This window comes from Streptopelia decaocto (genome assembly GCF_964273445.1).
Source record: "Streptopelia decaocto genome assembly, chromosome: 7".
NCBI lineage: Eukaryota > Metazoa > Chordata > Aves > Columbiformes > Columbidae > Streptopelia > Streptopelia decaocto.
In genome coordinates this window covers 31,641,703-31,656,108 of record NC_138661.1, presented here as the reverse complement: position 1 = coordinate 31,656,108, position 14,406 = coordinate 31,641,703, and the positions used below count along the sequence as shown (strand labels likewise).

Genomic DNA, 14,406 nt, shown 5'->3' with positions numbered 1-14,406 from the left:
GTTTACCTAATACATAGCAAACCTGGGAAAAAGAGACAAGAGTCAAAGGCTGATAAAGGTGTTTACAATAGAGATGCTGTAACACTCAGCATTAAAAGCCTGTGTTGCTTGAAATGGGAACTAAAATCCAGAGGTAGCCACCATTGTGTCCCATGGATTGTACCAAATCACAGAAAAATGGAAGGTCATCAAGTATTTTCTGTTATCCAAGATATACTTAAGCTCAGATCATTTGGAGACACAACAGAACTGCCATCTCCACATCTATTGTCCTTACTAAAGGAAAACTGTAACTTATAACACAGCCTCTTGTTGCAACGAAAACCATTACTGCTACACAGCCATCAAGAATAGCAAAAAACAGTTTAAACCTGTCACAGTTTCCTTTAACCCCAGTGGCAGAAACAGTTGTTCCCTACCCCTTAGTCTTCTGCCATTGATTGTTCCCAACTAAATAACTAATTGCACATGACCCTATTGAATTGCATCATCTTTCTGATCAGATTGTTTGGAACTCTGTGTTGCCCTCAGACATGAACATAACCAGATAGTCCCTGCCCTAGTTGCTTGTTGTTTACTGAAATTACCAATCATACTGTAAGGTCCATAAAACAGAGTATAAACATATAATAAAACCAGTCTCATATCCCTGCAAAACCCCATTAACAGCAAACCATGCATGAGGGCTCTTCCAATAAGATTATGCAGCTTTTCAGTGCCCACTGTACAGTAATTTTATTTAGATCCTCAATGCTTCTCCTTGTCATCAAGAAACTCTGCTGAAGTCAGGATATCTTCTGTTTCTTCCTTACTCATAATCTTATTCTGTTGCAGAAAAACATTAGGTGTATCTAAGATCATTCAGTCTCTTAAAATACATGTTGGTTGGTACACACCAACATGGAGGTGGGGGAGCTGAAGGAAGGCTAGGCTCCCCAGAATGCTAATAAAAATAAACAAATAAAATCAATCTACTGAATAGCGTTAGCCTATAGAAAATTTTAAGCACAGATCACATCTTTAACCTTTCTTCATGAACGTGGGTATAAAACAGCTCAGTATTCCAAAAATTACTACACAGCCCTAGAACGGGATTGTTCTGTAAAATGAGATGACTTGTGAAAAAAAAAACAGACTCTTGAAAAAAATTGGCTGCCAAAGGAAGAGGAGTTTAGATCTGCTTCAAAAGGTTAGTGATTTGAACACTTCTTCAAGAGATGGGAGACCTAGATCCAGTTTCCTCTACAACCTGAGAGGATTAAAACCTGTAATCCTTAGATGCAAAAAGAGTATCCCAACCACAAGTGAATCAGTTTTTAAGCCCTTCCTGGAAGCTCTGTCTCTGGGGACAATGACAAGCAGAACACTCAGTTGCAAATAAGAAGTCATCTGTTTTGTCTCATGGTCCTCATTATGTGTGTGCATATACTCTGCAGTTTCTACCTTAATCTAAGCATTTGCACATATGCATACAAATAACATCTCATTCAATAACATTCAATAAATGTAAATTTCGCAGGCATGTATGTGATGTCTTATACCAGTAGTAGAGTCATTGGGGTTTACTTCCTATGTTTTGAAAGTTTCAACATAGTTTTCAGTGGGAAAAAAAAAACAAAACTGAACGTTCATGAAACAGTATCTTCCATTTAGGCAAAAAAATAACTGTGGTCTTCTGAGATTCACAAAGCATTTCTTCCCCTGACCACTAGTTTTACTTCCAGTTAGATACAGACACTCAAAGGGAGCAAACCTGAGTAACTAAATGACCCTAGGATAACAAAGATATTCACACACACTTGGCTGACAGAAACAGACACAACAAGGGATTTCTGCCTTTCTGGAGAAAGGGCTGGAAACCTAAAACTCCACTGAACACCTACCTCCAGGTAACTGAATTCCACTAAGTTTGAAAACAGGTATAAACTACAGGCAAATCAGGATCACAAACTGCTTTCCAACTGCCTTGAGACATAGTCTTAATTAAGCTAAATTTCACTACAATAACCAGAAAATATTAAAAAAAAAAGCCAGCAAAAAGCCTACAATACCATAGTTAAATACAAGTTACCCAATCAATGGCCTCCATTTATACACTTCAAAAAGAAAATAATTGTACTTTCACTTTTATTAAAAAAAAATAATTAAAAAAATAGAGCAAAATATTGTACAACTGCTACCTGCCCTGCTTCTGAAATCAACTCTCACAAGTTCTGGTTTGACCTTGGAGAAACTCATCTGAAACTCATCTGAACACATCAGCAGCAAATAGATAATTTCTCCCTGTTCCCCATGACCTCTCACAACACAAGCCTTTACACATCCTTTACTCATTCAATTCAAACATTTCCATCTTCATCCCTTTTAAAGGCAGGTGATTGACACACAGCACCACTGTTCTTTTCAATGAACTGAAAATATTCTGGCTGAAGGTTGCGTATCGAAGTACCCACTGAGCTGGTAAAACAGGCAAATAAGAAAATAAAAAGGCATATTTACTTCAAACAAAATATTTCAGTGCATTAAAAAGGAATATAATGTAAAGTTCACCCCTTCAAGAAAAATCTCAACCTCAATAAGCAAAGACTGTTACCAAATATTCTATTAGTTCATACTGTGCAGCTATGTTGTGAGAGAACACCTAATCTTTTTTAAAACAATGAAACCACCTGTTGAATTTATTATATGGTATAAATATTAATAGCCTCGAGCATGTGGTTTCTCAAGATTTAAGATATAAGCATCATAATTCTCTGGTTACATTAAGATTCAAGTCAACCAGCTCCGTATGGCTATGGATAGCATCTAATCAGTTAATCAAAGATAAACCAAACCAGATAACTGGATGTCAAAATCATTAATCTTACCTGACAAGCAGATGTATGTTAAATATTCACCCTGACCCCCAGTAGCTAGGAAAGGAATCTTTTTTTTTGTTCTTCTTTTCACTTGGACAGCTCCCAGCATCCTTTCATCATGTGGGGCAAAAATTTCTTTGCTGATTGCAGATTTGGCATTCATCGTAGATCACAAATATAGCAGACTGTTGCTCTCTAAAAATAAAATAAATAATTTTTAAAAAATTAGAAGCTTCTCAGTTATGTGACAGTCCAGTTAATTTACATGGGCATCAGTAGCTCTGACCTTGAAATAAAGTTTTTAACGATTCAAAGATTTTAGAATATAGTTTCATGCACTCAGATGCAGAATTTTTCAAGTATCTAAGAGTTTTCACAGAATTTGTTTTCCACGCTGCTTAAATTCTCCTAAACTAGCTTAGTTTATTTTGAGTAGAAGCTGTCCACACTAGCAATTCATGACAATGCAAAAGCTTCTCAGAGGAACACCCTGTAACTCCAAGCTGCATGAAAAGCTTAATTAATTCCCTCTCTGGTAACTGGAGGGAAACTCTACTGTCCCACGTAGACGGGGGAAGCACTGCACAGGAATGGGGAAGGAACACCATGGTTGAGCTCAGCAGTATCTTGATTGTGCTGCCAGACAAGAAATCACGTTTATAGAAGACACAGAAAGCTTTGCACTCAAGTAAGACCGTTCCTTCGGGAGCACAGCTCCTGGTGACAGCAACGGATTCAGCAGCTCCTGCACTTCTCGCAGCTTTAGCACCCCATCCCCTCAGCTCCTCTGCAATTACCAAATGGGCAACTGCGCAGAATCAGAAACCATTGGGATTAATAACACAGGCAAAACTGTACCTCCTCTTTTCTGCTACGTAATTTTGACCCACGTCGGTTCCTCAATGTGTTTTGTGAGAAAACAGCACAGTCAACTTAGGAGAGGCACTTGGACAAGAGGAAAAAAAAAAAAAGTAGAGAACAGGGAGGGAGAAGGAGGGAAGCTGCTTATTCAGGCGTGTCCAGCAAAAGAAAGCTCAAACTGACCACAACTTATAAAAGAGCCTAACTGAAGGAGAGACAACTCAGTTACAGAGGGATGTTAACAGGCCTTTTATGCAGACAGCACCCCAGTTATGAACTCCGATTAGTTCTGCACTGAATTCTGTTAGTAAGTATATAGGCCCCACCAGTAGAGACTGCCAAATGCCCCTTTTACTTGTTCAAGTACAATGATCCTCCAATACACATACATTAAATTCCACATCTCTATATTATTAAGACTTTCATAAGCCCACAGATTTTTTGTGGGGTTTTTTTGTGTTTTTTTTTTGTTTGTTTTGTTTTTTCTTACATTCTTAGGTTCTTAATACAAGTAACATCATGTTCAGGTCTCAACTACTGAAGCCAGAAATTCTGCCTGTGAGATCATTTGATATTAGTCACAATTGAACTATTAGAAAACAGACAAAATTTCAGTCAAAATAGATTATGAAGCCAAAACAGTCATGGATCCATTATTTTTAGTGTGTATACTATCACCAAAGTACTTGTCTTAACACTTTCAGTCTCAACATTTTGTTGCACATATTTATGATATGCTTGATATCTTAAAAAAAAAAAAAAAAAAAAGCTTTATTCATGGAGGTGCGAGAGAGCACAAATTAGTCCAAATCAAATCCACCACCTATTTACTTTGGGACGCAAATAGAATCCTTTGCCAAAACAATCAGTAATAGTGTACCTCAGTTAACCGATACAGAGATATGCAAATTCTGACAAGTTTTAGCATTACATGCACCTTTACAAAAATGAATAGCATTTCAAGAATGGCCTCAAAGGAAAAATCCAGACCAATTTCAAAGGAAGAAAAAATGCACGACTCCTGAAAATATGTGGTTTCATAACTCCTCCCATGTAAGTTATGTATTCTTTAACAACAAATATATCAACACAAAAAAGGAATTTAAAGTTTAAATTTACCTGTTAGTTACTTAGAAAAGGGTTTTTTTCTATTAGTGTTCATTATACCTCAATTTTCTCTTGTGTTAAAAAATATTTGCAGTATATCTTATACTAGCATGTGAGCTGCTGGCACTTTGTGACTAGTTTTAGGGTTTTTTTTTTTTTGTTTGTTTTTTCATGTTTGCTGGTTTTCTTTTGTTGTTGTGGGTTTTTTTTTTCTTATTCAAGGCTGCTGTCAATGACTATGGGTTTAATCACAAAGACCTCCTTCTGCCTGAGGTCGAGACTATTTAATCTTTGCAAAAATAACTTCAGTCTCAGGCCCTCACATGCTTAGAGAATTTTCAATAAATAGCTTATTGGGAAAACACACAAAAATACTGTCAGGTAAAGATATACTTGAGTCACAGCCAACTGAAAGTGTTCTCCACCTTGCAATAATCTGATACTGTTAATTCTGCAACTGAGTTGTTGAATAGGTGTTTTCAGATGTTTTCTTGAGGTTCACACAGTGCAAAATAAAGTGTGATTTCAGAGATGTACTCAGTGATATAAAGCTTCCAGGATTAAGATATAAGTTTTCCCTACCAATAACTGTTTGAGGCATAACGTGTTAATGGTTTATAGCTTCAAAACCTTCACATAGTACTTCAAGATTTACTTTAATGACATTGCAAGCAATAGGTTTCACTGTATATAGCTGCATTTGATAAGACCCTACTGAAAAAGAGGCAAGCCAAAACAAGAGATACTATCCAAATCCTATTTCACAAATTTCCCAAACCATTTTGTTTCATATGTGCACTGAAACTTACAGCACGAAACTAGAAAACAAAATAAATGCAAAACCTAGGAGATTTAATTAATATACCTCTCTATGTATACACACATCTATCTCTTCATGCTAATGCTTTTATACACAACCATATGAATCCAACTTTAAATAAAGCCTAGCTCGATACAATATTGCAAGACATACCAAATCTCCTGTTTCAGGAGAGACACAGAAGACACTTAATGCTTTCTTTGCCTCAGACTTTAACAAGTAAAACCAGTTGTGCTCTAGGTACACAGCCACCTGAGCCAGAAGACAGGGCTGGGGAGCAAAATGAAGCTGCAGTAATCCAATCCAAAATGGTTAGTGACCTGCTACACCACTTAGACACACATAAGTCTATGGGGCCAGATAGGATCTACCCAAGGATTCTGAAGGATCTTGTTCACCAAGCCACTTTGAATTACGTATCAGCAGTCCTGGCTAACCAAGGGGGTCGCAGTTGACTGGAGGTTAACAGATGTGACACCCATCTACAAAAACAACCAGAAGGAGGATCCAGGAAATTACAGGACTGTCAGTCTGACCTCAGTGCCAGGGAAGGTTATGTACCAGATCATCCTGAGTGCCATCACATGGCATGTACAGCATCAGGCCCAGTCAACATGGGTTTATGAAAGGCAAGTCCTGCTTGACTATTCTGATCTTCTATGACAAGCTGACTTGCTCATTGAATGAGGGAAAGGCTGTGGATGTTGTCTACCTAGACTTCAGTAAAGCCTTTGACACAGTTTCCCACAGCATTCTCCTGGAGAAACTGGCTGCTCATGGCTTGGATGAACATACTCATCGCTGGGTTTTGTGTGGATGGCTGGGCCCAAAGAGTTGCAGTAAACGGAGTAAAATCCAGTTGGCAGCCTGTCATGAGTGACGTTCCCCAGGGCTCAGTACTTGGACCAGTTTAATATCATTATCAATGATCTGGACGAGGGCATCTAGGGCGCCATCAGTAAGTTTACAGATGACACCAGGTTGGATGGTAGTGTTGATCTGCTGGAGGGTGGGAAGGCCATACAGAGGGATTGTTGGGCTGAGGCCAATTGTATGAGGTTCAACAAGGCCAAGTGCCGGGTCCTGCACTTGGATCATAACAATCCCAGGCAGTGCTACAGGCTCAGGGATGAGTGGCTGGAAAGCTGTCCCACAGAAAAGGACCTGAGGGTGTTGGTCAACAGCTGGATGAATATAAGCTAGCAGTGTGCCCAGTTAGCTGAAAATGCTAATAGCATCCTGGCTTGTATCAGGAATAGTGTGGCCAGCAGGACTGGGCAATGATAGTCCCGCTGTCCTCCACACTGGGGAGGCCACACCTTGAATCTTGTGCTCAGTTTTGGATCCCTCACCACAAGAAGGAAGCTGGTGAGGGGTCTGGAGCATAAGTCTTATGAGTAGCAGCTAAGGGAACTGCAGCTGTTTAGCCTGGAGAAAAAGAGGCTGAGGGGAGATCTGATTGCTGTCTACAGCTACCAGAAAGGAGGTTGTAACATGAAGGGTGTTGGTCTCTTCTGCCAAGTAACAAGCAGTAGGATGAAAGGAAACGGTCTCAAGTTGGGCCAGGGGAGGCTTAGATTGGATATTAAGAAAAAATGTCTTCACTGAAAGGGTTGTCAGACATTGGGACAGGCTGCCCAGGGAGTCACCATCCCTGGAGGTGTTTAAAAGATGCATAGATGAGGTTCTTAGGGAGTTGAGAGGTAGATCTGGCAGTGTTAGGCCTACAGTTGGACTTGATAATCTTAAATGTCTTTTCCAGCCAAAAATGGTTCTGTGACATGACACAGAACAATGAAATACTGCAGTTTATTGCTGCATGTTATTATTTACTTTGTGATTAAGCTGGTTGTACAGACATCCACCAGAACATGTACAGACAGATTCTGCATACACCAAATGTAACTGGAACCTCTGACTAAAGCATGTACTCACTGCCTAAGAGGTTGTGATCCTTTGTTCCAAATACTTAGTTTACAACAGCCACAGATCCCAGAATTAAGCAACTAATCTAATGCAGTGTACTTGATATGATTGCTGAATTTAATGTGGAAAATGACACTGTCCACAAACGCCTATTTATTAAAAAAAAAAATAAAAGAACTAACTGTGCCTGTATGCAAAGAGACTTCTGAGATTCAGCTGTCAGTATAGTTCAGATGAAACTGTTTTTCATGGGTCAAAAAAAAATAAATCAGCAGCTGTGTTTAAATAAGCTACCTTCTCCATGTTTATTGGTGGATCTACAGGAGTTGGACTTGATGATCTTTATGGGTCCCTTTCAAATTGAGATATTCTATGAAAAGCAAAGGTTGTATTAAAGGTTGTATTAAAGTCTTAATTAAGTACTCTTCTTTTTCAAAAGCAGGCATAAATCTTTTTGTTAGTCTTACTAAAAAATACAGAAGACTTGCTCAAGGAACACAAGTCTCAATTTTTCCCATTCTCCAACAAAACCACATATTTTCATTAAAAAAAAAATGCTGGCAGTACATGCAAAACTTCATGTAGTACATGCAGATTTCTTTACACAGTAATGTTTGTTCTTGATTCATGGTCCAGGATGAATTCAAACCATCAGCAGTTTCCATTCATGGCTCATGTGGACTCACAGACCTCAGAATGCAAACAGTTCCCCCTGTGCTCAAATATAAAATGCCTTAAAAGCTAAAGCTTTTACTGGAGGATTACTGAGCACCCTGAGACTGCACATTGCTGTTCACAACATTTACCCCTCTATGGCAAAAGGGACTTAAATGTTGCAGTGAATGTGAGTCTCTAAAGAGATCCCACATCTCCTGCCTCACATGCTTGCTTTGTTTTATGTACGTAATCACGCACAAATTATTAGAATTATGCTTTTGGCTGAATGAAGAAAATTCCATTTTCCTCCAGCTATCACAGTCTTATTGAAGAGGATGTCAACATTTACACTGTGCCTCCAGTGCTCAGCAGAAACACTGAGAGGGAAGATTCCTGTGCGGATTTCAACCAGGGCATGTAACAAACACACTGCCACTTCGCATCTCCTCAGATCGTTGCTCCAGTGCTTCTCCATGATATTTCTATCGACAAACCTCCTCCTAGGAACAGGTGACCATTCCTCTACATGTGCATGTGAAGACAGAGGGATTAAAGGTAATTTCTAAAGAATATATACTAAATAAAACCAAGATACTTAAGCTGATACATTCACAGATCACACATATTCAGTAGTAAAAAACTTGGACCATTTTCTGGCCAGCCAAAGTCTCAGACCGTTTTCAGGCAGAGAGCCAGCAAGCGGCTGACTTATCTTTATATCCAGATGTTTTATAGAACCACGCAAGTAAGTGGAAAATGAAGATTTACAGTATCTTTGTTGAGGTGTTGGTACACAGAAGGAACTGAGGAAACTAATCCTCAGCATGCAGAATTGAAATAGCAGTAAATTAAAAAGGAGAAATAAAATAACAAGCAAGGGAAGGAAGAGCAAGTAATGTTTTCCAAAAAACAAGAAAATATGTTCAGTATGCTAAGTCTTGCTGTTTTCAATGATCTTTATTTTAATCACAAACAGGGATGGGCTCCCAGGACAGACTAACCACTGAAATGTTGCCTGCAGTGTGAAATCATCTAAGCAGCCAACTATTGCTGGGCTGCGCTGGTAGCTCCAGCAAGCACTCAAATCTGGTTTTAATGAAGCCACCATCCTAACAGAGGACACCTACTTTGGGAAATCATTGTAAAACACCATTATTAAAAACCCTGCTTCTGCTGTTGTGGTAATTGCCTGGTATTTACTCGTTAGTGTTGAGACTACATATTTGATCATTATCATTCATCAAAATTCTGTATTTGTTATCTCAAACAAACAGCTAGTACAACTTCAAAGAAGAACAACGTAATTGCTGAACCAAGGCAAACGTATAGCAGTTTGTGTTGTTTCACATTTAATTTATGCCCACCTCATGAATTTGTGCTGGCAGAAACTATTTATTTCTCCACGCACTTTGCTTCCTTATGACAGCACAAGTGCTTATGTGGTAGTGCAGTGAACTAAACAAAAGAATTAATCCAGGTTTAATCCATTTTTTTTTTTTAAAAGCTAAATAGTGGGTAGTTTAGTTTTTACCCGTATCAGCTCCCTGAGGCAGTTCACCATGCAGCTGTGTGCCAGCACTTGGGAAGGAAGGGCAAGGGTGGGATTAGGGCTGCCTTGGCCACCAGCAACATTAGTTTACAAGGATCATGAAAGTGCAGTTTAAAAATAGGGAAAACAAGAACTGTGTAAAAGTAGTAAACCATCTGTTGGCAGTGTCCTAATATTTTCTAGCAGTTAACTAAATAGTTTTCTTTCTGGCAAATAACACAAGCTGAACACATTTCTGACATGCTTCATACTCCATTCCAGGAATCCTGAGACTGTTATAAGCATTATTCAATTCAAAATGGGTGAGCATAATAAAGCCTGCAAAACTGTGAAGAGTCGTGCAGACCGAAGAAACTAAGAAAAACTGGTCTATTCCAGTGTTTTGTTCACCTCAGGAATCATTAAAAATGCCATCCATGGGTTTTATCCCCCCCACTATATTTTATTGCTTAGCTCTGCACTCTTGACAGAATTCAGGTAAAAACAAACAAACAAAACCCACCAAACAAACACCCCCCCAAAACAAACACACACACACACACACACACACACACACACAAAATCAAACAAACAAAACAACCAAAACCACCACCCACAACACTGAAAATGCATCTTGTATATTTGAAGACTCTTTTTTAATTAATGGCTTGTTGTTTAGTCACACAGAAATCTGAGAAAAGTTAGAAGGGAAATTACTGTCTTTTCCTCTTTCTTGATGCTTTCACAGTAATTTGCAATCACTGATCAGTGGTAGAAGTACTCTATTTAAACAACTAGTAAATTTCCATTAAACATGGAGATGGTGGGGAGAAATCATCTTGTGAAGTGATAGCCTGTTAGGAAAGATATATTCTTCTTTTAAAGTAAAAATGAAGATACTGCTTCCCCCTGTGCACTCCTTTCAGGAACGAGGTAGTCACTTGTCGAGGATGTGAAAACTTTCATCAGCTTTATGAATCTGGACAAGCCAATAAGTTTTAGATTAAAATCTCTAACAGATCAGTCTGGTATGAATCAATATATGGGATACTTGTAAAACACATAATAACATTTTACAGTTCTACACTAAATTCTGAGATCAACAGTGTAACAGCACAGTAAGGGATGAAATAGGGGAACCTAGACAGCAAAACAAACAATAACATCCTTCTCTAGTTCTATTACATGTTTTTACCTTTTCCCAAAAGAGAAACAGTGGAATACCTTTCTCTTAAAGTTTTGACTTCAAACAATTGCATATATTTTGGACACCTGAACTGAGACGATACAACATGGAGGAATGAGAAGGTAGACCAAACACTGGCACCTAAGCTTGTATAAGAGACAATGTATGCAAGGAGGGGGACGGGACAGGACGATACAACACAACCTCCCTGCAATATTCATTTCATAAAGTTAGGAGTGATTCTATGCTTCTTGCACTCAGAACATACATTTATAGCCCTTCGGCATCTGCCCATTTCATGTATAGAGTATGATAGCTGTTTAAAAAACAAAAATACAATGTACATCTTCCATTAGACTGATCCCAGAAGATACCAGCACAATCTATGTATCAGATATCCTTCTAATTTCATTTCCACTCGCAACTTCATTGTGAATAATTTACATTTTCTAAACAGCAGGCACAGCTATGGACCCTGAAATAACACTCTCTCAATATATCCTCACAGGCTTACCCAAGGATAATTATAACATCAAAACTAAACCGAATTTAGAAATATGTATTTTGAAATGGACTAAGAATTTCAATCTCCCCCATAAAATTCAAAAGTATAAAAATTGACAACATCCACAGCAACAACTTCTCTGCAACAATTCTGTACCAAAATCAACTTCATACATCCCACATCAATGCTGAGCTGTAAACATTAGAGATATAATTTTGTTTGTTGTTGTTTCCTTGGGTTTTTGTTTGTTTGGTCGGTTGTTTTTTTGGTTTTTTCTTTTCTTTCTTTACTCAAAAGGACATGTAGCTTCTACTCATCCTAACACCATGCTTTATTCAAAACTATTAAACAATTTGGCCCATCAAGTAGTCTAATAATCATTGTAAGTAGTTAAAAGCAATTAGGTCCAGTTGGCAATTAACTGCAGATTACACGTCCAAAAAACTTGACAAGTATATCTTACATTAGACCATTTGCTATAGTCTTTACCTTTCATATATTCTACAGACATATAAGACCAATGCAAAACAAAAAATGAAAGGTATCAGTAGCATTATTTCCAAACTTGTAACTCCCGAAAACCACCCAGCTACAAAATCAACTACGTTAGAAGAAAAAGGTTAATTTAATAATGAGTGATACAAATCAAACTTCACTTTTTATTTCACACTGTGAGTATGTAAAGAAACTTGGTTTCAAGAACCTGATACTTGCCCTTTCATTAAACTAAACGACTATAACAATTTACTTTAAATATGTTCATTTCATAGTGGCTCACAAGATTTAGCAAAGAAGCTTTAGAACTTACACAGGTGGCTTAAATTCACAATACACATTTACAACTTCCACTACCTAAGGATATGCTTGCATGTTTAAGGTAACTTGTAATACATATAATTACAGAAGAATTTATATAAAGACTTGTTAAGACAAACAACGTACTCACAACCTTTGAGAAAATGACATTAAGGCTCATTTCTGTGCCTGGTTCATCCACATTGAAAACAGCACTTTGGTAACATTAAGTGCATAATACAGAAAAAGCTCACTACATCAGCCTTAACATTCAATCCAGACAGTAAGCAGTAGCTACCTTGTACACAGTTACAAGGAAGATCTAGGTGAAACAAACATATGGTTCTCAAAACAGTATTTGTAGAGCAAAGAAGCTTACAGAAGAGAGCAATCCCAGCTTCCTCCAGTGAAGAAAGGTAGGGAGACAGAACATTAGTTGAAATACCAGGAAAAAATTAAGCGAGAACAATAACCCCAAGTGCAAGAGGCCCTTGATTCAGAAGCTCTTGGAAAGTGGCACAGTTATAAAAAGGTAAAACTTGTTTCTTCAATCCATATAACATCATCTTCTAGCAGGAGAGCAGAGACATCCCACAATCTACCAAAAGAAGAAACAAACTGAGTATGATAAAAAAGGGGGGGGAAGTCCCATTTCTCAAAGTGCTATGATGATATCAAAAAAGGAATAAATAAATTGCACTAGGAGTATATATCTCCTCATTTTGTTCAGCCTCCACAGCTCTCCCCTCATGCACTGAGGAAGCAGTTTTATCTCAGAACCACAGAAGGCAACTTGTTCAAGCATGACTGACCACGTTGGCTCTTACTCCTCACCTTTTTGTCTTCCGTGTGTCCGGAAACACGTTTCACTGACAAAACCCAAGAGCCTGCTATGACTTGTTACAACAAAATGGGGGAGCAGGGTGGGAATACAGGGTAGATATTCTGTGTTTCACATCACTTACTTTGCTGCCTTCACAGTGTCTCTCAGTTGTGATCCTCTACACACCCTACCAGCACCTCACTGGCAACTTAAGTTCTGTAGACACTAATGTTTGCCTGCTGGACCAAGCACATGTTGGTGGCAGAGACTTAGCCCCAACAATGAAAAAGGATGGTATAAATACCAGTTAAGAAGGGTGGATCTTTAAAACTCATCCAATGTAGATGAGGAAGATCAAATGGCTTGTTGCAGCCCTGCATATATGGTCAAGCATATGCATGGGGTAGCCATAATATGCTTTGGTCTGTGCTTCTTAATTGCATTTTAAAATGAGAAGACTTTCTATAAAATACTCAAGCAACTCTAGTTTTGTCAGACATGGATAGAACATGTCACAATTCCTGCAATCGGCATTTATCCTCAGAGTTTATCCTGTGAGCAAGAGGTGAAGCAGCTAATGCTGGTGACAGCTCATGGAATAAGTCTGTTTAAGTTATTACACTATTCGGTTTCATAAGTAGTAATTGGCTGAAAAGTGGAGAACTTCACTGAGTGAAAAAGTAAACCCATTGTTTCAAGGCCATTGACTTCAAATGGATTCTACCCCAAAATGTCTCTTTTGTGCAAGGAAAATAAGTGTCCCCACTTACTTGCTTTTCATCCAAGTACAAGAATATGAAAGTAAATTTTTTCTTCTTTTACCTGACCCCTGGGCTGAGACAGCATGAAGAGGTACAATTCTCCCATCCAAGTGCAATCATACATGCTGAGAGCCAAGAAAGGAAGGCTTCTCCAAAAGACTTGAGCAAAACACAGCAGTTACAAAAGATCCCTGCTCAGCCAGGACAGAGAGACATTTCATTCTTCTCTGGAAATGGATATGAAATGGGGATGTGGAAAAAGGCGGCACCACCCCGACAAGGTTTCAGATACCTCAAAGGATACCTGGAAAAAAACTGTTCCCTCTCCAACACTGAACTGAACTTATAAAATGTCAAGCTTTGACTTTCAGAAATTAAAAATTGTTTTAGTTTTTGAACCTGCAGAGTCTAAATAAAACTAAGGTATTGCTTCAGAAGCTGAATTGCTTGTTTCTTTTACTGCAGAAATCTGGGTGCTAGTGGAGGCCAAGATTCCACTCAGAAGCACTGAAGGTAGTTAAGGTGCAGTGAAATTCAGACTTGGCCTTTACCAACCTGGACTACAGCTATGCCAGGGGC

At 38.4% G+C, this 14,406-nt stretch overlaps 1 protein-coding gene across 1 annotated transcript in view; it reads right to left on the bottom strand.

Annotated features, from left to right (window-relative positions):
* Nucleotides 1-14,406, bottom strand: part of STXBP6 (syntaxin binding protein 6) — a 127,888-nt gene that overhangs the window by 88,361 nt on the left and 25,121 nt on the right. The window contains exon 2 of the mRNA XM_082058392.1: nucleotides 2,868-3,053. Within this exon, the coding sequence (XP_081914518.1) occupies nucleotides 2,868-3,021 (154 nt within the window). The 5' untranslated portion in view covers nucleotides 3,022-3,053. The remainder of the gene's footprint in view (nucleotides 1-2,867; nucleotides 3,054-14,406) is intronic.